This window comes from Octodon degus, unplaced genomic scaffold, assembly GCF_000260255.1.
Source record: "Octodon degus isolate 3935 unplaced genomic scaffold, OctDeg1.0 scaffold00096, whole genome shotgun sequence".
In the NCBI taxonomy this organism is placed as follows: Eukaryota; Metazoa; Chordata; class Mammalia; order Rodentia; family Octodontidae; genus Octodon; species Octodon degus.
In genome coordinates, this window is record NW_004524672.1 from 3,696,957 (window position 1) to 3,718,589 (window position 21,633).

The 21,633-nt window shown below is 39.5% G+C and overlaps 1 protein-coding gene and 1 pseudogene across 7 annotated transcripts in view; both read left to right on the top strand.

Moving 5' to 3' along the window:
- The window catches only part of Dock10 (dedicator of cytokinesis 10), a 206,105-nt gene that overhangs the window by 112,210 nt on the left and 72,262 nt on the right, over nt 1-21,633 (top strand). For all 7 annotated transcript variants that reach the window (XM_023723036.1, XM_023723034.1, XM_023723037.1 and 4 more), the window contains exons 12-19: nt 6,095-6,316; nt 6,614-6,736; nt 8,726-8,808; nt 13,635-13,757; nt 16,843-16,922; nt 18,575-18,762; nt 19,250-19,315; nt 20,618-20,710. In XM_023723036.1, the coding sequence (XP_023578804.1) occupies nt 6,095-6,316; nt 6,614-6,736; nt 8,726-8,808; nt 13,635-13,757; nt 16,843-16,922; nt 18,575-18,762; nt 19,250-19,315; nt 20,618-20,710 (978 nt within the window). The remainder of the gene's footprint in view (nt 1-6,094; nt 6,317-6,613; nt 6,737-8,725; nt 8,809-13,634; nt 13,758-16,842; nt 16,923-18,574; nt 18,763-19,249; nt 19,316-20,617; nt 20,711-21,633) is intronic.
- LOC111818597 lies at nt 5,049-5,128 on the top strand (annotated as a pseudogene).

A 21,633-nucleotide genomic window follows, 5' to 3' on the forward strand; every position in this document is an offset into this window, starting at 1 on the left:
GAAGAAGAAGAAGAAGAAGAAGAAGAAGAAGAAGAAGAAGAAGAAGAAGAAGAAGAAGAAGAAGAGAAAGAAAGAAAGAAAGAAGAAAAGAAAAGAAAGAAAGAAAAGAAAGAAAAGAAAAGAAAAGAAAAGAAAAGAAAAGAAAAGAAAAGAAAAGAAAAGAAAAGAAAAGAAAAAAACTCTTTGGAAACTTCAGTAAAATTTAATCCAGATCATAGTGCCACTACTATGTCACCTTATTAAATAAAAATTATATGTACATATTTTTTATCCAGCCCATCCTGACATGCAAAAAAAAAATCAAATTAAAAATCAGACATAATGGGCCTTTGTTCCCATGCCAAGAGCATATGACTCTGTCCACGTGGATTCTTTTCTCTGTGTTAAGATGCCCATTCCAGTACTAAGTGTGCGTCTGGGTCAGCCTTACAAGCCAGGAGCAATGCCAAGCTCCGAGAATAGCTTTCTTGTGCCCTTTCATATTGGGCAGGCCATGCAGTTTAGATGACCTGGGGTGTTGTGGGGTGTTGTGCATGCTTGTTTTTAATTCATCTTGCAGTTGATGCCAATGTTAAACAAAACTAGAAAGTTACACCCTTACGAATAATTTCGTTGTGCTTGTAATCCACAACACAGAACAGCCTCACCTTCATGCTGAAGTTTATCACTTAATGACATTGTCTCTGAAAATCTTCGTATGTATATTCAGTGACGCCTTTTTAACATAACTTTTTTAAAAATAAGCCCTTTATTCTTAACTCCATGAACATGTTCAAAGTAACTGTACTATTTCTCCACATTATTGAAGAGCCAGTGACTACAGCTAATGAATGAGCACTTGCAACTGCCTTGGAAGAAAGTTTTTCATGATAATAAAACAATATTTGACAGTATGTAATTTTTTAGTCAGTAAGTTGAATACCAAATTAAGTTGATTGTTTCATAGCATAAAATATTTCTTTGAAAATAAGAACTGATTCTAAAAATCTGAATAAAGCTTGTTCAAACAGAGCTATATTTACAACGTGGCATTCTTGAATTTTTAAAACTGAATGCAAGCCTAGGAAACCTATGACTTAATCTGCTAGACTTTGAAGGTACTTTGTTAAATTAGACTACATTGAAAAGCCAAAAATTAAAAAAATAAAATTTGACAATTATATTTCAAAGGTGGATTGGAAGAAATAAATGAATCACCACATGAGCTTTAATTTCTGATGGGTTATCAAAGTAGGTAATTTATTTCCAATCACTAAACAAAAATGAAAGTCAAAATGCAACAATTTAGCAAAAATAATGAGGATTTTATTTTCTGACCTTCAAAGTGTTTTGAATTCATACATGCCTGGGTTACAGTCTTTTAATTTTGCATTCTTAAATTCTTGAAGACTATCCCTACCTCAAATCTAGAGCTTTTCTGAGCAAATTAATTTGACACAAGAACAGGTTTATTGCATAATTGCATCTTTTCTTTAAACATGTATTGAATTTTATTTTATATGTATAATTATATTTCTAAGGGAAAGGGAGCTAGCAAGTACTGCTGCTATTTGGAATTGAACTAGTAACCCTGTCATAAGCTAATTGTGCTACTAGATTTCAAGGGAGGGAAGATACTCGTTCTATTGTTAATGAGGCCCATAGCCATGTGTGAGCCTGTACAGTAACGCACTCGGTCATTATGTGCTCTCTTTGTATAACCTCCTTGTTGAAAGAATGCTGGCAGATGACAAGTATCAATTCAAAATTAAGCAGCATGAATAAAAGTAAAAAAACATTTTGTAGGCACAAGTCATCATTAGAGTTGGTGGTTAATTACAGCACTATAGTATTTCCTATATGTGCATATATTATGCATATTTTCCATATATATGTAAACATAATTATATGAAACTATCTGTACATATGTACTTCAGTCTTTACTGACTGTTATACTTGAATGTTTTTTCTACTCTTCTTTCTTTAATCCATTCCCCTTTTCTGTGACATTCTGGCAGCATTTTAAAATTTTACCACTTTGCTTTGTTTGTCTTTTCTCTCCAAGGCTGGCCTGTAGGTCAGTAGTAGAGACACTGAATGGCATGAATGAGGTTTGAGTAAAATCCTATAGCACATAAAGAAAGTGTATTGTGAGGCATCTCCACCCTGATTTCCGTAGTAGTTGATTCAGTCTACACTCCCACCAACAGTTAAGAAGTGTACCTTGGGCCATCCAAATAGCTCAGCAGATTAAAGCGCTTGCAAGAAGGCACAGGGGCTGGGGGTTCAATCCCCTGGCCTGCCATGCTAGCCCCACCCCCAGGGCACACTGAGACGGCAATTGAGACTGGGTACGGTTTCACGCGCCTGTAATCGCAGCTCTTGGGAGGCTGTAAACAGGCAGACCACTATGCGTCTGATCTAGTAGTGAGGCCCTGAACATCCTGTAGACCTTTCCCTGAAATATAAAAAAATAAAAATAAAAATAAAAAAGAACAAGAAGTATACCTCTTCCTCTATAGCGTCTCCAGCACTTGTATTTGGTTGACTTCTTGATGACAGCCATTCTTTCTAGGGTGAGATGGAATCTCAATGGTTGTTTGTTTGTTTGTTTGTTTGTTTGGGTTTTTTGGCAGAACTAGGGATTGAACTCAGGCCCTTCCACTTGCCAAGGAAGTGCTTATTCCACTGAGCCATCTCCCCAGCCCCTCAGTGTTGTTTTAATTTTCATTTCTTGAATGGCCAATGTTGAACATTTTATTATATATTTATTTTCCATTTGTATTTCTTCAGCTAAGTTGTGTCTGCATGTTTTAATCTGCTCCAGTGATTGACCCCGTTCGACTCAGCTATTCTTCTTCCCAGAAGACTTAAAAACATCATGCCATAGCATTATGTGTGTGTCAATATTTATAGCAGCACAATTTGTAATAACTAACTTTTGAAACAACCCAAATGTCTATCAACCAAGAAATGGATAAAAAAAAAAGATGAAGTCTTTTTATACAATGATGTACTACTCAGCCATAAAGATAAACTTGAGACTTTTATAGGTAAATGGATGTACCTTCAGACCGTACTCATAAGTGAAATAATTCAGACTCACATGTGTAAACATCATAGTGTCTGGTGTGAGAAACTGAAAGAGTAAATAAGATCCAAAATGTACAGTAGGTATAATGACATGGGAAGAAAATATTCAAAAGAAAAAAATACAATGGAGGAAAAAGGAAAGGAAGAGAAAAGGGAAAAAAATAAGATAGTTATACTGCTAGTTTCTCTTAGTTGATTGAAAAGAAAGTTTGTGCAATTATTTGGAGAATGTTTTAAGTTCATATCTTACACTCTGGCTGCTTTAAAGATAACAATATGCAATATATTAACTATTGTTATTGTCCTACTAGTTTGTTATGAAATTTTGTTTTACTTCTTTCAAAAAAAAAAAGTAAAATAAAATAACAGCTGGCCATATAGCTTAGCAGATTTAAGCATCTGCTTAAGCAGACACAGAGGCTGGGGTTCGATCCCCGGCATGCCATGCTGGCCCCGCCCTCCGGGATGCACTGAGATAACAATGGAGACTGGGTGCAGTGGTGTGCACCTGCAATCCCAGAGCTTGGGAGGCTGAAAACAGGAGAATCACCACTAGTGTGATCTGTATAATGGGACCCTATATACCCTGTAATGTACTAAGTACAAAAAAGTCATAAAATAAAGTATTAATACCTTCATTTTTCTTTTTAAAAGAAGAGTAAAATAAATTTCTATCTTTTTTATAAGCAGTTCCTTCTCTCCCACTTCCACCTCTGGCAGTTGGTATTTGTCAAGAAACTGTTCTGTTTCTCTTCTCTTTGAGTTGTGGCATAAGCAAGAGTCCCATAGGAAAGAAAGGCTTAAAGGCCAGCCAGATAGCTCAGCGGATTAAAGCGCCTGCTTAGGCAGATGCAGCGACCAGGATTCGATCCCCAGGATGTTGTGCTAGCCCCGGCCCAAGGGCACACTGAGATGGCAATGAAGACTGGGCATGGTGGCAAATGCCTGTTATTCTAGCTCTTGGGAGGCTGAAAACAGGAGACTCACTACGAGTCTGATCTGTGTAATGAGACCCTATAAACCCTGTACTAAATACAAAAAAAAAAATAAAAAAAAAATTAGAAAGAAAAGCTTAAAGATCCAGATCTCTTGCACAATCATTTTGACTAGGTTCAAAACTCACATGTCCATCAGCACTGGGATGCTTCACAGATGACTTTCAATGTCCCATTCAGACTTGATCTTTGTATCTTATCACTGAGTGATGTCATTGCCGTCCACTTATGTTCCTTTATTCCCAAACATAACGATTTGACTTTTCATGCCTGTGTGCATCCTTTCTCCAATCACTGAACACACACATCAGCTAACCCATGGGTCAATAATCAAGCAGTGGACTGCCAAGCACCTTGGCTAAACGCTGTTATTGTCTCCAATATGCCTTTTCCCAAAACACCTCCTAACTAATTTGTTGCCTCCGCTGCAGTGCCACTGTACGAGTCTTTTCCTGTGTCCCTTCATGTCTTTATATGTCTTTGCATACATCACTTACTCTACTTCTTCCAACCAATCTGTACTGCATTCCTACTTTTATAGCCTCAACCAAGAAATCTCAATATTTATTTTTATCTTCCATTGCTTTTCCACTTTCCCTCGGCTTTTCATCTTCCCTTTATTTCTCATCCTCAGCTTCTTTCCTGACATTTGGGAAGTGGTTAAAGGGGAAGCTCGAAGCTTGTAGTTGGGTAAATATTCAAGAACTCTTGAGGGTGGGGAACAGAAAACTAAGTGGGGTGCCCCTGGATCTGTCTGGATGCAGGCTCAGGGTAGTTCAAGGAGGCATGAAAAATAAAGCTAATGAGGTTGGGGGAGTGGTTACTTTAAAAACAGTCAGTAAGTTAATTGCACAAAGAAGTAAAGAGATTAAAGGCAATGAATTCCAGATTCTTCACTATTGGAGGACACACAATTATGAAAGCCAGAAAGGTTAGAAGGAGCCTTTGACTGTTTTAATTGGAAAAGAAAGTATCAACATGATCGCTTCTCGGCCTTTTGGCTAAGATCAAGTGTAGAAAGTATCAACATGAACCCATTTATTTACTTTTTAAAAACCTTTCATTTATTTGTTTATCTGGTACAGGGCCTCCCTACACAGCTTGGACTCATAGTGATCCTCCTGTCTTAGCCTCCCAGGGCTGGGATTATAGGTGTGTACCATTACGCCCAGTTTCGGTGGCTGACACAGCATGCAGTACCAGGGATCAAACCCGGGTCTCTGTGCTTGGCAGACAGGTGCTTGGACTAACTCCCAGCCCCCCAATTTTTAAGTAGATATTGAGAGAGAGACAGACACACACAGAGAGAGATACTTATAGATATACTTCAATATTGCTAGCATATAGATATTTGTGGGGTTTTCCCTTCATGTAACTATCAAAAAGTTTTCAAAAATTCAAAATAAGGGGAAAATAGTCAATATCTGTTAAAAACAAGAAGAAACCTCAACTGAGATAGGAGCTCTTATTAAGAAGCTCCATTTCTCTCTCTGGCAACAGATCTTACCAATTCAATGTCTACTGAGCTTCTCCCCACACTGTTGGTACACCTAGATCATCCACCAAGGTACTGGGCATCTGGAACAGCAGCAAAGAAGATTTGCTGTTACTAGTATTCCATCAAAGTATAATTAAAAACTGCAAATTGGCTGTACAGTGAAATATTTCTCAACGCCTTCTAACTTCTAGGATTCTGGTGCATATCACCTCGGGCCCAAGAAGACTGAGGGGACAGGTGTGTTTGGAAGATTTAAAGAAAATAGCTGGAAAAAGTTGTATGCCGTGGGTTTAGTGCCACATAAGGCAAAGACTACCTAGTGGCAAAGCTACATAAAGAAACGAAAAAAGTGCAGCCCTGGGGTCGGAGGCACCTGCGTGGAAGAGGTCCTGGCTGCTACTCGCTGAGCCAAGGACAGCGTCTTTCTGCTTGTGTTGTACCTTGTGCTTGGGCAATGATGTCTGAAGAAGGCTGCCACGCAGGTTATGGTTATCTGTCAAAACCATCTGTTCTTTTTTTTCCCACGCAGATTGAGCCTTTTTTTGTAAGTGTGGCACTTTATGACCTCAGAGAGAGCAGGAAGATTTCTGCTGATTTTCATGTGGATTTAAACCATGCTGCTGTCAGACAGATGCTCCCAGGGGCTCCCGTAGCTTTGGAAAATGGCAATATTGACACCATCACTCCAAGACAATCAGAAGAGCCTCACATCAAGGGACTTCCAGAAGAATGGCTGAAGTTTCCAAAGCAGGTTGCACTTTTGTTTACTTTGGATGGGGCAAAAAATTCTTACTCCAGTGTTTTTTTGTTGTTTTTTTTGCAGAACCAGGGATTGAACTCAGACTCTTGCTCTTGCTGGGGAAGCACTTAGTCTACTAAGCCATCTCCCTGGCCCCTTATTCCAGTGTTTTTACCAAAACATCACATACAAGGGACAATCTCTCAAATAAAAATTTCTTAAAATTGTCCTTTTAAAAAACAAATTATGTTTTTAAATATCTTCATTGTGATTTCTCAGATGTTTATCAATTGCTTCCTTTGTACCTAGGCTATATTTTCTGTAAGTGATCCACATTCTGAAATTGTTTTGGTGGCCAAAATCGAAAAAGTCCTGATGGGCAACATTGCAAGTGGGGCTGAACCTTACATTAAGAATCCAGACTCCAACAAGGTAATGAGTAATTTCCTTTTCTTTCCTTCTTTTTTTTTTTCTTGTTTGAGTAATTTTCTTATAAATAATTCTAAATCCTTCAGCCTGGAATGGAAGCACAAGCCTGTAATCCCAGCACTTGGGAGAGAGAGGCAAGAGGATAGCAAGTTTAGGCCCAGCCTAGAGTAATTTAACAACTTAAAAAGACGTTGCCTCAAAGTTTCTGTTATATGAAAACCCAAACTAAGGATAAAGAGAAAAGGAAAGATAGACAGTAGGAAGCAGTGAGATAGGCCTTTCTCAAATGGAAACAGGAACAAGAGATGAAGGGGAAAATGATGAAAACAGGATTAAAATGTGCTATGTGTATGTAGCAGCTCCATGCAGGAATGTAAACATGTACTGCAAACACATACCAATAAAAAGTGAAGTTAAAAGGGGCTGGAGATGTAGCTCAATGCAAAGGTCTTGGAGTGTCTCCAAAAGAAAAAGTAAACAGTATTAAATGACTTTCAAGAAATTAAACCACACTGCCTTGCTGAATTAGGAAGTTTGATAGATACATGGCTTTAAATATTCACTTATTAGTGAAACCAAGACTCACCAGAAAACATTAAAGTATATATTTTTGGTTTATGTCTTTTTGGAATTAGTAATTTCTGACTTCTGAGAATCGATTGTTGGGGGGAAAAGTAGAAAAAATGTTATCCCAAGGATCAAAGTGCTATAATATTGAAAAATTAGAAACAATCTGAGTAAACATGACTGAATATAGTTTGCTAAATCTTCAGCAAAACCAGTGAGGATCATAGTGAAAAACTAAGATAAATGATTTTACACCAAATAATAACAGTTATGTAAAGACAGAAAGAGGAAAGGGAATAAGTATTTTGAACGTGGGAACTATAGATAGTATTTTTCTACTTTCTTATCTATTACCACAGTTTTAAGTAAGCAAACACTACTGTTTAATATAACAAAAATATAAAAACTAAATTCTTGCAAAATATATACTTAAGGACATTACTCATATGAGTTGAATTTAAGCAGGTATAACAGTTGAAGGAAGAATTTAAGATATTTATAGAATCCTTTAACTCAAAATCTGCCGAACTAAAGTGTCTAGGCTAAAAGAGTCACTAACCCAACCACCCACAGGAAGAATCCCTGTTCTGTGTTCATGCCCGCTTGCTACGTGACTCGCTTCTCCATTCGGTCCTGGATGTGATCCATCTAACCTGAGCAGTAATGCCTGAAATCTTATTGCTTGACCACAGTTTTGTCCCACCTTGTGCCCACCTGTGTGAGTTCCTGTGTTCCCCACCTTAGACCTGCCTCACCAGATGGTTTTGCTCTATAAAAATCTCTAGAAAAAGCAGCTTCCCAGGCAGCCCACTCAGGTCCCCCTTCTGACCCTCTCTTGGACAGGAGCTTTCTTTTCCCCCAATAAATATATTCTGCTGTTAAAAGAAATAAAAATAAAAAGTAAAGTGTCCAGGCTAAATCTAGTGTGGCTTCTGATTTTGTAAATAAAGTTTAGCTGAGACACAGGCACACATGCATTCGCTTAACGGACTGTCCTCTCACTACTTCCCTCCACCGCCACAGAAGTTGTGGACTGGAAAACCCTTTGTAGTTCAAATCCGCTGACTTCTATCAAATGAATAAAATGTCATATTAGACAGTGATTATACATTTGAAAATACTTTCAGGATGATAAATTCTTTTAAGTCAAAAAGAGAAAAGGGAAAGGAAAGGAAAGATTTGATCTTCCAAGGAAAGAGATTTTCTACATTAGGAATTAGCAAACTGAAAAGAAAAAAGAATGTGCTACAGCTGTTTGAACCCAGAGGGTGCTACTTGGCCCTGATAAAGGAGAATCCATGGTTGGTGAGCCAGAGTTCCACCAGGCTTTCACATGACACCACGCAGAAGTGTTTCATATGATCGTACCCGTACAGTTTCTATAGCACTGTTCCTAATCATTATTTTTATTTTTCTCTTCCTCAGTTTGCACAAAAGATACTGAAATCCAACAGGCAGTTCTGCAGCAGACTGGGGAAATACCGCATGCCCTTTGCTTGGGCTGTCAGGTGAGTTCATCACTGTGGAAGGGAAATACACCTGCGGTCAGCATTGGAAGCCTCAGTTTTAAACACTTTTGTGATAACTACAATTTGCAGTGTGCCCACAGCTAAGAGTAGCTAGTGCAGGCATCTCCAGAAACTTCCTGGAGACCCAAGCTTCCCGGAGACATGTTTCACAAGATAATTCAGTGCAACAGCTTGTGGTAAAGGGCCCTGATATGTGCCTCGGGGGTGTGGCCAGGGGAGCTGTATATTCCTGGTTGACTTTGGATCAAAGTTTATTATGTGTATTTGGTTTCACAAACCTTTCCTTACATATTCAGTTTGTCAAGCCCTTGACATCATGCTAACTCAAGAGCCTAATAAGCATAAAATTCCAAGGGCTGTACTCTGACTTCCGGGACAGTTTCATTGTTTTCACTAGAGCTCAAGTTTGTATGTGGATGTCAAAATGACACTGTCAAATTGATTATTTAAAGTTCTTTTCAATTTTGATACAAATGAGCATAGCCAATTTTACCCATACCCATTGACTCTGATAAAAAAAAAAAAAAAAAAAAACGCTGAGTTCTGGCTCTGGGGAGCTAGCTCAGTGGGCTAAGCACCTGCCTGGTGCACACAAAGACTGGGGTTTGATCCCCAGTACCATGTGCTGTGCTGGCCCTGCACCAAGCTGGCCACCAAAATCAGGTGTGGTGATACAGGCCTGTAATCCCAGGACTGGGGAGGCTGAGACAGGAGGATCACTATGATTCTGAGCTTCTTAGCAAGATTCTGCACCAAATTGATTAACTAATTTATTTATTACAAATTTAAAACACAATGCTGAGTTCTATGTGTAGTGATTCTGGAGTCATCCATCTGGACAAGTATCCTCTAAAGAACAAAATTTGCCATTAAGGTCTACTTTAACTTCAATTACGCTCATCTTCCTTGATAGCTTCTTGTCTTGATTAATATGAGAGTTTCTGAAAGCAAAACGAGCCTGTTCTAGACTCACAAAGAAAAAAACAGCAAAGGTCAACAACATGCAAACTGAATGAATTAAGAAGCCAGTTACAGTTACAGCACAGGACTGGTTATCAAGTGCTCATTTGAATGGGAGTAGTGGCATCCCAGCGATGATGGCTGAAGTCTGGGAAGAAGGGAGGACCTGTTATAAACAGCATTTTTAGATCATACAACTGACTAAAATGAGGAGTGTATCCAGAATAAACTCATCAGTATTTGTCATGATTTTGAGATCATTATTTGAAATTGGGGATAGGTACATACATGAAGAAGAAATGTGGAAGTTTGAGCAGCAGTTAAACCAAAGCAGACTCACACAGTCTCTAGAAATTAGTTTTCACTATGGCAGTTCTGTGACCACAGTGAAAGAGACCTTGGCTATACATGGTGGGCCACATCTATAATCCTAGCACTTGGGAGGCTGAGGCAGGTGGATCTCTGTGAATTTGAGACCAGCCTGAGCTACATAGTGAGTTCAAGGCCAGCCTGAGCTACATAAAAAATGAGGTCTGTCTCATAAAAATAAGAAACATGAATATTTCATGAATATCCTCTTCCATCTTTCACTATCAAGAAGGTCATAATGTACCATGTGAAAAGATGTTGTTTGCATGTACTGAGCACATTATGATACATGTAATTAATAGTTCACTGAGCAAACATTTTCATAGTGATAAGCAATCTCAGAGCTACTATGGAAGTTATTACTACTATAATTATCGAAACTTGCATATGGAAATCAAATTCCCCTCAACCAGTCCCTATTTCCAATAAATTTGGGTCAATGTAGAATGACATGGGAAAAAGAAACAAAAGAATTTTCTGTTCTTGAAAGAACCTGAGGAGTTGTGAGAAATGGTAATCTTGCTCTGAAGTTGACCCATACAATAAGACACAGGGAAGGCAGATGAGTTTTCCAGAGAGGTTGAAAATCTTATGAACTATTGAAGTCATTATTCCTAGGGAAGGAAAGCCAACAAAACCATGAGCTTCTGCTGTGTGAAAGCCTAACTAGTGCTTTTGGTTGCATCCTCAGAAACAGTGCACATTGCCAATTTATGTATAAAAGTATATGAATTTCATTTACATAAACTTCTCTGGCAACTGAAAAAAATAATTAGGAATATAGTTTTACAGAGAATGTTATATCATTTGGTTTATCTAGCTACAAAAAAATGCAGGGTCCAGCCAAATTGCATTTTTATTTACCTTCATGATGTAAAACCTGCTTAAATAAGGTCATAATCTGTGGCAGGCTGGCATTATTCATATCATTTTGACATAAGAACTTCCTGGTCTACTTGAATACCTTTGTGATACTGCACATTCTCTGGCTATTTTTCCTTTCTTTCATGGTACCTAGATTGTAGTTTCACACTTAGCTTTGAGTATCTTCTAAGACATTTTGATCTTTCAAGACAACTGTATCTAAGAGTAGCCCTGACAGTGTTGTTTATCAACATCTTTCCCCCGTAGAATCATCCCACACAAGATAGTACACGCAGACACTCATTGCTGGAAACATTTTAGTCTAAGTGAATCTACTGAATGTTCTTCTATTTGGTCCCAGCTGTGTGGGCATTCTGTAGCCAAAAGTCCCAAAATAGGAATGGAGAACATAGACATGCAGTGGCATAAGACTTGTATTTACCCTCTATGATTCGGGAAGAAAGCGTCTTGACAAATGTGTTTGCTGCAAATGGAATTCTTCCAAGTTCCATTCTTCTGTATCTTTGCATCTCTTTGCTCATCACCCTGAGAATCATGAGTGCCTAAGTCCATGCCAGGATTTCCTTCTTGATCTCCTTTGCTTTGTTTCATTTGATATTCTGAATAGGCTAGCACAATGAATGCTGAGCTTTCTTTGAGATGAACCAAAGTTAACACTAAGAATTTTATTGTTCAACTGTACATGCAAAGAAAGTGTACCCTGCAGCTATTCCAACACCCACTACCATGGTTGTCTAACCTCAGTTTGAATCCTTTCAGTAACAAAGACCACAGTGTGTGCAATGGTTTCTTTGGTCTCTCCTTGAGTAGCTCTCATGATCAGATCATTCTTTTCTAATTCTTAAGCTACCTGACAACCATTAAGCTCTTTTTTTTCCATAGCCATAAAAATGCATAATTCTTCATATATGGTTTGCCTACTCACACTGTCTATGATTGAAGCTATCAGGACTCTTAAGGTGCTTTTCCTTTTGTTTAACGCTGGACTCCCTTATGTTGTACCCCCAAATGCTATAGCTCTGAGCGTCTCACAGTATACTAATCACTGCCCAGCTGTAGCAGTTGGACACAGCAGCTGATATCACAGTCATGCCATCCTGATGCCATCTGCGTGGATGACTCAGTCCTGGGGCCTCTTGCCAGTTAGTCCCAGGGATCAAAGCCACCCCATGGAGCTATGTTGTTCTTTCCTTCCGTGAGAACCAGTGGCCAGGGTAAGGGAGTAATTTCCAAGACAGAGCTGTGGATAAAGGCAACCCCAAGTTAGGTAACACATATCTCAATATATTTGAACTCACTGCTTCATATAAAAATTATTATTCCACTCACTTTAGCTTCCTCTCCTGCTGGGAAACAACACTAGTTTCAACATCACACACATTTGAATAGAAAGTCAGTATTCTATTCAATGAAACTTATTTCCAAATTAAGCTTTTTTGCTGTATCTTCCCAGTGTTATTTGACAGAAAGTTTCCTTTTATTTCTCTTAGTCAGTACTTAACAGAGAAATGAGGGGACAGTCTGAAGGACGCTAAACATACAATTCTGATGAATTTCTGGCCCATAGACCATGTCACACTAAAGTTCTGTGGTCTGGTATCCACTTAAATGCTATATCAGCCCATATTTTGAAATATTTGGTTAATTTAAAGAGTGAAAAAATAGCCTAGTAAAGATCCTTCAGTTAGAATTAAAAATTCAACATTTCTCTAATATTGAAGCAAAAGCAATTATAGGTAAATCTAATTCTTTTTCAAACACACAACTTCTGATGAGGAATAGGGAAAAAAGAACTGAAACATAAGCATACTATAAATGAAGTATTGCCTCACATTGTTATACTATTTGAACAACAACAAAAAAAAAAAAAAAAAAAAAAAAAACTTAAAACTTTTAACTGAATTCATAGGGTTCCAGTGAAATGGATCCAGGAAGAACATAATGGGTCTGGTCATGGTATTCTCCTTATTTAAAACAAAAATATGACTCATCTCCTCCATATTTTTGGTCTTAAAAGTTAGGACATGGGCCTATTTATTTCCACAAAATATTTTGTGAATCTCACCCTCTATGTACAAATTCATTCCAGTTGTGTTATTGGTGTCGCCCACAGAGAAAGGATGCTAGCTTGTCCAGGTTTGAAATACCTTGAGGCCAGGGAGATAACTCAGCAGCATAAATGCCTGGCTGGCTAGTGCAATGTCCTGAGTTGGATCCCCACTATGAAAAAATTAAGAAATAAAAACTAAAATAAAAAATAAAGTACCTTGAGGAAATAATTTAAAAAGCATAGTATGTTCTTACTATTCTACACTACTCTAAGGTCTTTATGTAAGTTACTAAATGTAAGACATTTATTTTTTTAAAGTTGTAATGTGGACTGATGTCACTTAAAATGTAAAATTTAATATAAGAAGTGAAGTAAAGCAAGTATAGTGTGTAAATGAAACTTGTGTCAAAAGCCTGTTTCCTCTTTTTATTTTGTAAGTTCCTATAGTTTCTTCCACTATAAATGAGACATTTCACCTTATAAACACAATTCTATGAGAAGTAACAAGATACCAACTTGAATAACTGTTATTTTCTTTAAGGTCAGTATTTAAAGACAACCAGGGAAATGTGGACAGAGACTCAAGATTTTCACCACTGTACAGACAAGAAAGTAGCAAGATTTCAACTGAGGACCTCTTGAAGCTGGTGTCAGACTACAGACGGTATGATTCCTAGACACTCTTGAAATTAACAGTGTCAGGCACACTGCCACCTTGGACTTGTTCTCAGTCCATGGATGTATCTGAGTCTCAAATGTCTGGCTAGAAGAGGTCAGCTGGGGCAGGAGAATCCATTTGCATGGGACTTAAGTAATGGCCAGTTGGTGCAGCCATTGCCTGGGAGTTTGGCTGGATCTCTGGGCTGTGACCTTGGTGACCTTGGTTCTTTCCCATAGGAGCCTCTTCATGCCTTGCTTTGACTCCCTTCTGGCCAAGTAGCTAAATTCTAAGAATCTAGTGTCCTTAGGGATAGGAAATGACCACTGCCAATCTCTTGAGACCTGGCCTTGAAAGGGTGGCAGGACCATTTCTGCCGTAACTAAATATCAATGTGTCACAGAACCTAGATTCAGTGGAAGGGAACACAGACACTTGTCAAAAATAGGAGTTCTAAGGAACTTTAGGATGATATTTTAGAATTTTAGGGAACAATTAAATTGCAATGAAGATGATCAATTATTATATTTCTGTCACTCAAATACTTTAGAAGAGGTAGCAGTGATTATTGCTAAGAGAAGAAAAATGTAAAACATACATTTTTAAATGAATCACAATGCATCAGCATCTGAAGACGGGCGTTTCGCTGGGCTGCGTATCTTAAACTGTTAGTCCTAAACCGTACAGCATTCTTGTGCCCTTTCCAAATATTACCTCTCTGCCTCTCTCACCTAAGACTCAGCAATGTCCTCCCAATTAACTTTGTTTATTCAAAACAAAATGATGCAATGTCATTAAATAAGAAGAATTTCTGTTTTCCACAACCTCAATAGAAAATAGATCAGTCTAGAAGAGGAAATCTCCTTTTTTAATTATTGGTAAAAAATAAACTTTAAAAAAATAAAAGAAAGATGAGAAATAAGATCTTGGCAGTGGCGCTGGCTTCTCCTGGTAGGAGCAGGCCATATCCCTTTTTATTCATTCAACATCCTGGTCAAATGCCATGATGTTAGCAAGGCTATGCAAGCCATTGGTGAGAGTTAAGGGTGCGTCCTGCCAGCACAAGGAAGCATGTTGCCCCAAAACAGTAGGCAGAAAGGTTTTGAGAGTTCTGATAGAATCCAGAGGAAACTTTGGCACAATTCGTGTTATCAGTGAATGGCAGAGTGGGTTGTCGCTGCGGCAATGAAGAGTCATTTAGGGTTGATGGTGCAACACTGATGTCTTGGTTACTTTTCTCTCACGGCTGGGACAAAATACCTTATGCCTAAAATAAGGAAGGAAATGTTTGTTTAGCCCAGTTTGTGGAGGTTTCAGTCCATTACCAGCTGGCTCCATGGCAGGGTAGCACATGGAAGAGGGCAGCAGTTCAAAGTGGCAGAAGACAGCAAAACCCACAAGAGCAGAGGGGGAAAACAAGCCTCTTTTCCTCCCTTATGTTATAAGCAACACACCCACCCTAGGGCAGGGGTAGCACTCACAGCATCTCCCTGCCCTCCTCTTGCACAGGCTCAAGATGTCCACAAAGTGAGGCCCCTGACTCCTCGCTAGGTCACTTATCTAAGCTGCTAAGCTTCTCAAGTTGTCACAACAAACAACATCCTACAGGGATAAGGGTGTGTCCCCTACACACTCGGATGCAGAACTGCCGAGTTACTCAGTTAAGCTTCTAGACTTCTCAAGTTGACAAACTGTATCAAGCCTTCCAACTGACATCACAGTGTCTCATAGAAGCCTCACACCTTAAGACAGCCTCAGTAGTGGGCAGATCAGTGTGTAACCACTGACTTTCTAGAGGAAAAACTGAATTAGTACAAAGAGCCAATGTCTGTCACGTGACTTCTGCATTAATAACTTCAAGCTATGGGAAGAGATGTGCACATCATTTAAGAACATTTCCACCACACAATTAGACTTAACCTCAAGGGTGTGGGCAATCTTATCATAAATAATAAAATAATTACAAAGTAATGAATTTTGAGTCCTTATTACTTTTGTGTTTAGTGTAATTTGTTTAGTGTTAAATTTATATAACTTAATTATTAATACTGACTGAGTTTAGTGACTGACATGACAAATTCCTGAAAGCAGAACAGTGTGCTTCTCCCATACTGGGAAGAGTTGGCCCTGAACTGCCACTCAAAGTATTTCACATTTCAAAGTAGATGTTCTCAAGGGAATAACACCTAAAATCAGCAACTTCCACAGTACTATAAAGGAAGATTGGTGGGATAAAATTTTAGTAAAGAGGGCAGGAAAGAACTTTGTGGACTCAGAAGGTCAGGCAGCGAGTGCAGATGAGAGAGACAAGGGAGAAATGCAGGCCCACATGCATAGACAAGACAGAGAAAGGCTTCATGGTTGATTAAGAAGAAAAATGTAGGGTCGTCCAAATAGCTCAGCGGGTTAAAGCACCTGCCAGCAGGCACAGGGACTGGGGATTCGATCCCCCAGCCTGCTGTGCCGGCCCCACCCCGGGACACGCTGAGACAGCAACTGAGCCTGGGTGTGGTGGCATATGCCTGTAATCCCAGCTCTTGGGAGGCTGTAAACAGGTAGATCACTGTGAGTCCGATCTAGAAGTGAGACCCTGAACACCCTGTAGACCCTTCCCTAAAATACAAAGAAAAAGAAGAAAAATGTAAACCCAGCAATTTTAGCAAAAGCCACCTTGCTCTCCATATTTACATTCATCACGTATAGTATGTATCTTGAGCCAATTTAGACACCTTTTGTGTGAACCAAACTATAAAACTGACTATCACAATGGTTTGGCCATTTGTATAAGCATTATCTGAAGCTAGAAAAAGTAAAGGTTAGACATTCCACAGAATATCGGTAACTTGAGTGCTCTATGGCTTTTATTTTTATTTAAAGTAGTGCATAAATTTGTTTCCAGAATTAAAGTAGCTAACAGAAGTCTCCAAAGATGATTTAGGGTCTGCTGTATACCTTTCTAAAAGCTCAGAATTAGATTCTTTTTCTATGAAAATGAAAATAACTGTGTGTGTGTGTGTGTGTGTGTGCACGCGCATGCGTGTGTGCGTGTGCATGTGTGCATGTGTGTGTGTATGTTGCTGTGCTTTCACAGGGCTGACCGAATCAGCAAAATGCAGACCATTCCTGGGAGCCTGGACGTCGCTGTGGACACCGTGCCTTTGGAGCACCCAAGTATGCAGATGACCTCATGATTCTCATTACAGAGCTTTGAACGTTTCCTGGAAACTTTTGCTCGCTTGCTTGGTTAACTAATTGCTGAAGCTTTGGCAGTTTGATTTGTTTTGTTTTGACCAAAATGGAAACCCATTGTAGAAAAGGAATTTGTGAAGGAGCCCCACAGTTTTCCCTTTAGACGGTGGGGACTGTGAGGAAGACTGAATTCTGGGTAGCAGAACACGGACCTAATGTGTGCAAATCAGTGCTGAATGGCCAGCAAGATATTAAATGATAGCATGTAATCCCTAAATGCTAGAGGGCTGTACATGAGTAAAATCGGGTTCCGGTAGATGACTCAACCGATAGCCCATCAGGAGAGAATCTATATTCCACCCAGTTCTTCCGCTCACTGTACAGCCTGGTTCAGCCCCACTGTGTAGCCAGAGGGCTGTTCTGAACTCCGGGTGTAACCCCCCACGTGGCACACAAAGATTACAACAGAAATATTGTTAGACTCTGGTACTACACAGAAGATCTATGCTTTTCAAAATATACTGAAAGCTTCATAATTCAGAAAGAGTCAAGGCCCGATATAGCGAATGGCAGCCAGGGAGAGTTGTTGCTGCAGGATATGTGGGTTGCCACTGTGCTACTAAACTGTCCGTTTTCATAATTTTCCACAAAACATTTTAATAAGAACAATAATGAACACTCTAAGTTAAGCCCCAACTCCAAATCATTTTATGTCGATTGGTAAGAGAAAGCAGAGGATAAACTAGGCCATTTCCGCTCCTTGCCTTGGGAAGCTGGGGCTTTTATTACATACAGCAAAACAAAACGACAAAACAAAGCTAAATATTCTCTCTGAAGGAAGGGTAAGATATCAGAGAACTTTGAACACAAAATAAAAATATTACAATTGATTTAGGGAAAAGCTGTAATCTGATTCCCAAGCGCCCGTAGCTAGTCATTGTGCTTTATTGAATACAGGGAGAGTCCCTCCGCACTGAGGGACAGCAGAAGCCTTGCCATCCTTGGTTCCTATTCCTGCAGCCTTCACACCATTTAGCAACAAAAGCCTGATGTGCAAATTCTCGCTCTCTGCTCTTTTCTATTCCCACAAAGGTATATTTTAAAATCTTACAAAAAGTGAAGAAAAAAACATAAAATATCTCATGACAAATAATGTAAAGAAGGCTCCAAGACCTCAGGTGAAATCATTCCACAGAGAAAAATTAGTATTAATCGATCTGCTACTCTCAGTAATAGATCTAATACACAATTTTTTCTGTCATGTATCTGCATTTGTATTATTTATATTGTAATACAGTAAAGATCGGTGGGTTACTCTTTATTTTATAATATCTATTTAATATATTCAGAGATCATAAGCTAAAATTTATCTGTAGAGTAAAACATACAAAAATATTTGTAAATACATCTAAAAGACTCACCAGCTTTTTGAACGTGCCCTTGATACTAAATTTATAATTTATTTACTTACCAAGGCTGCATCTTACAATGTTTAATCCTCGCCTCATACATCATTTGGTATACAAGTGTGAAGTCTATCGTTGGAGTGGATTTGTTTCAAAATATGTTAAATATTGTTCACTTTTTAAAAGAGCCATATTAAATGACAAATTTTTATTTTCTGATTTTTTAAGACTGTGTAACATCGTCCTTTATCCCTGTCAAGCCTTTCAATGTGATGGCACCATCAGAACCCACGGTGGAAGTAGAGGAATTCATCTACGACTCAACAAAGCACTGTCGTCCATACAGAGTATACAAAAATCAAATTTACATTTACCCCAAACACCTCAAGTATGACAGCCAGAAATGTTTCAACAAGGTATGCAATCAGCTCCTGCCGTAGCAGCTTCCCTCCTCCCCCACACAAGATGATGCACGACAGTTTCTAAAAAGTGCAACTCGAAATTGCTGACCAACATTTCAAACAGCCAGTCACCTGGGAAAATGTGGCCATGTGGCCCATGTTAGAATTGTTTAAAGATACACGGTTGAGAAATGTGCTACTAATCCTGTCTGAAACCAGCCCTACATAAACTTTAGTGAGACCATTTTTGTACTTTCTTATAATATTCTGAAAATAGCATGCCTGCCCCTTTCAGTATGAGCTTTTGCTTTTTTTTTTTTTTGAAAGCCTTTGCAAATCCTTCTGCTATTTCTGAGCACCTTGCATAATGTCACAAGAAAATTTTGTTTATCCTACGTTTTCCAGGTTTAATTAGAAGCTACTTATTTTAGGCACTTTGATTATTTTAGGGTGTTATTGATGAAGAAATTACAATTTCCATTTTCTCCCACTGTCATCTCAGGCACGAAATATAACCGTGTGCATTGAATTCAAAAATTCCGACGACGAAGGTGCCCAACCTGTGAAGGTGAGTCAGGTCCACAAGGGCAGGGCATGAGGAAGGGCAGGAAGCGTGGGCTCTGTGTTGCTGAAGGGCTTTCAGTGTGCGTGAGGTTGGAAGAGGAGCGATTTAATGCATTTGCTCTCGATTTCCTGAAGTGTACCTGATTTAATGGCCATCATTAACTAAAGCTATCAGAAATGCCAGCCTCTCATAGCTCTCTTAGCTTTTCACAATTTGGGGAAAAAGGAAACCATTCTAACATGAAATAAGTGTGGAGATTCCCCACTGAAAGAAGCTGCCGTTTGCAAAGATTAAGCCTGGCTCTGGATTCCTCCTGTGTGTGCTGCAGTGCCACATCCCGGATGGCCTCCATGTGCTCTGCGAGGGGCGCTGGGCCTCGCTGGCCTTCCGGCTCATGCAGTGAGCTGCGTGCTGCCAGGAAGGTTTCTAGTATGATTAAGATGAACAATGGCTGGTCAGAGGATGAATGAGTCAAACAACGGAAAGAGAAAGAGTTCCTCAGAATCATCTAAGCCACTGTCATTGTCCCCAGGTGCCAACTGCCACAAAATCGTTAGCATAGGGAAAAAAAAGTAAGAGAAATATATGCATCAAACATAGGACAGCAAGAAGATATCTTAGGCCTCATAGAGTGGAGGGTTTATGAGAAAAATTTTAGGAACAAAGAATAATTGCAAACTTCTAAGTCTCATGTTTTATTGGATGCTAAATACCACCCAGATATACAGCAAGGACGGAGGCCAGACTCCAGGAAAAGGCTTGAGTGCTGGCTACAGAGGCTTCTAAAGTGCATGACTAGAAAGGGCCATATCCCCTCCCCTGGCTTGATTAGGGCTGAGGTCGATTAGTATCAGCATGCTCTGGAGCCAGGAGCCAGACCTGTCCTGCCAGCTCAGCCATCCAGGAGGAAGCTGGAGGGCTCAGGGCTGGGCCCAAACCACCCTGTGGTCACCCGGGACCTTAACTCTAAGCCACAGCTGGTATCATGGTCCTTTCTGGAAGTCACTCCACAGGGATCAGTCTTGAACAAGTTACCCTTAACTTAAGATAATCAAAGGTCAAGTTTTGGGCTCTGATGTCATTCCTATAAGATGAATAAAAATTTTCCAATCTTCAGCATACCACTGTATGACCCATGCAGGGCAGCACACCAACAAAGTTCAAAGTTAACTGAAAGTTAAGTCAGCCCCATAAGTTATCACAGAGTGTGTCTTGGTCCTGCAATTCATAGCTGAAGGGTCCTGACTGTTTTCTTTAACTATTCCAGAAACACATAATTGTCACCCTCATACCTTTTCCACACAGTGCATTTATGGAAAACCTGGAGGGCCTCTCTTCACCTCAGCTACCTACACAGCAGTTCTGCACCACGCCCAGAACCCGGATTTCTCGGATGAGGTAAGGGCCAGGCCTCCATGGCTCCAGCAACTTGTAAAGAGGATGAATGAGTGGGTTAGATCAACACTTTCTCTAGATCACCTCAGGCCAAGGGCAGGCCTGGGCAGGTATGTGCTTACCAAGACTTATAAATGTCGCCTATTGAGTTGCTCCTCCAGTGGATTACAAATACACACAGCACTGAGTTTTTAACTTTTCATTCTTTTCCAAGAAGGCTGTTTCCTTCCTTTATTTCAATGGCCAGGATAATCAGGATTATGCCAAACAACTTTACCAACTATGGCAGCATTTTATGTCCTCATGGAAAGAACAAAGGGCTTGGGTGTGAGCTGACTCCACCCTTTATAGCCCTCATGAACTTACACTCATTTTGAGATCACACCAGTCCGAGATCACCCTGGAACACACCAAATACCAGGCTATAGTCCACATATGCACCATCTCACCTAATGCCCTGAGCAGTTCTTAGAAGTAGCTACTGTTTTGTGTTACCAGGGATTGAACTCCAGACCTTGCATTTGCCAGGCAGGCACTTAGCCACTGATCCATCTCCCTAAGAAGTAGCAACCATTATTACCTCCAGACTATATGGATGAGAAAACTGAGGCTCAGAGCAATCAAGTGCCTTTGCCAAAAGCACATAACTAATAAGTGACCATCAGAATTCAGACCAGATCATGTGATGACTCCAGACCTCTCTGCTTCAACACATATAAAAACATTACTGGATCAATGTAAATTACCATATACATGTTAGCTTCTGTAGTAAAGAGCTCCAGACAAACAAGTTTCAGGCATTTCATTTCATTTCTAACCATAAAATGAAAGTCTGAAAGAATGCAACCTGCTGATCTAATGCCAGGATCAAAATATTCCTTTATGTGCAGTTCCTATTGATGCTAGAACCCATTGTCACCAGCCTG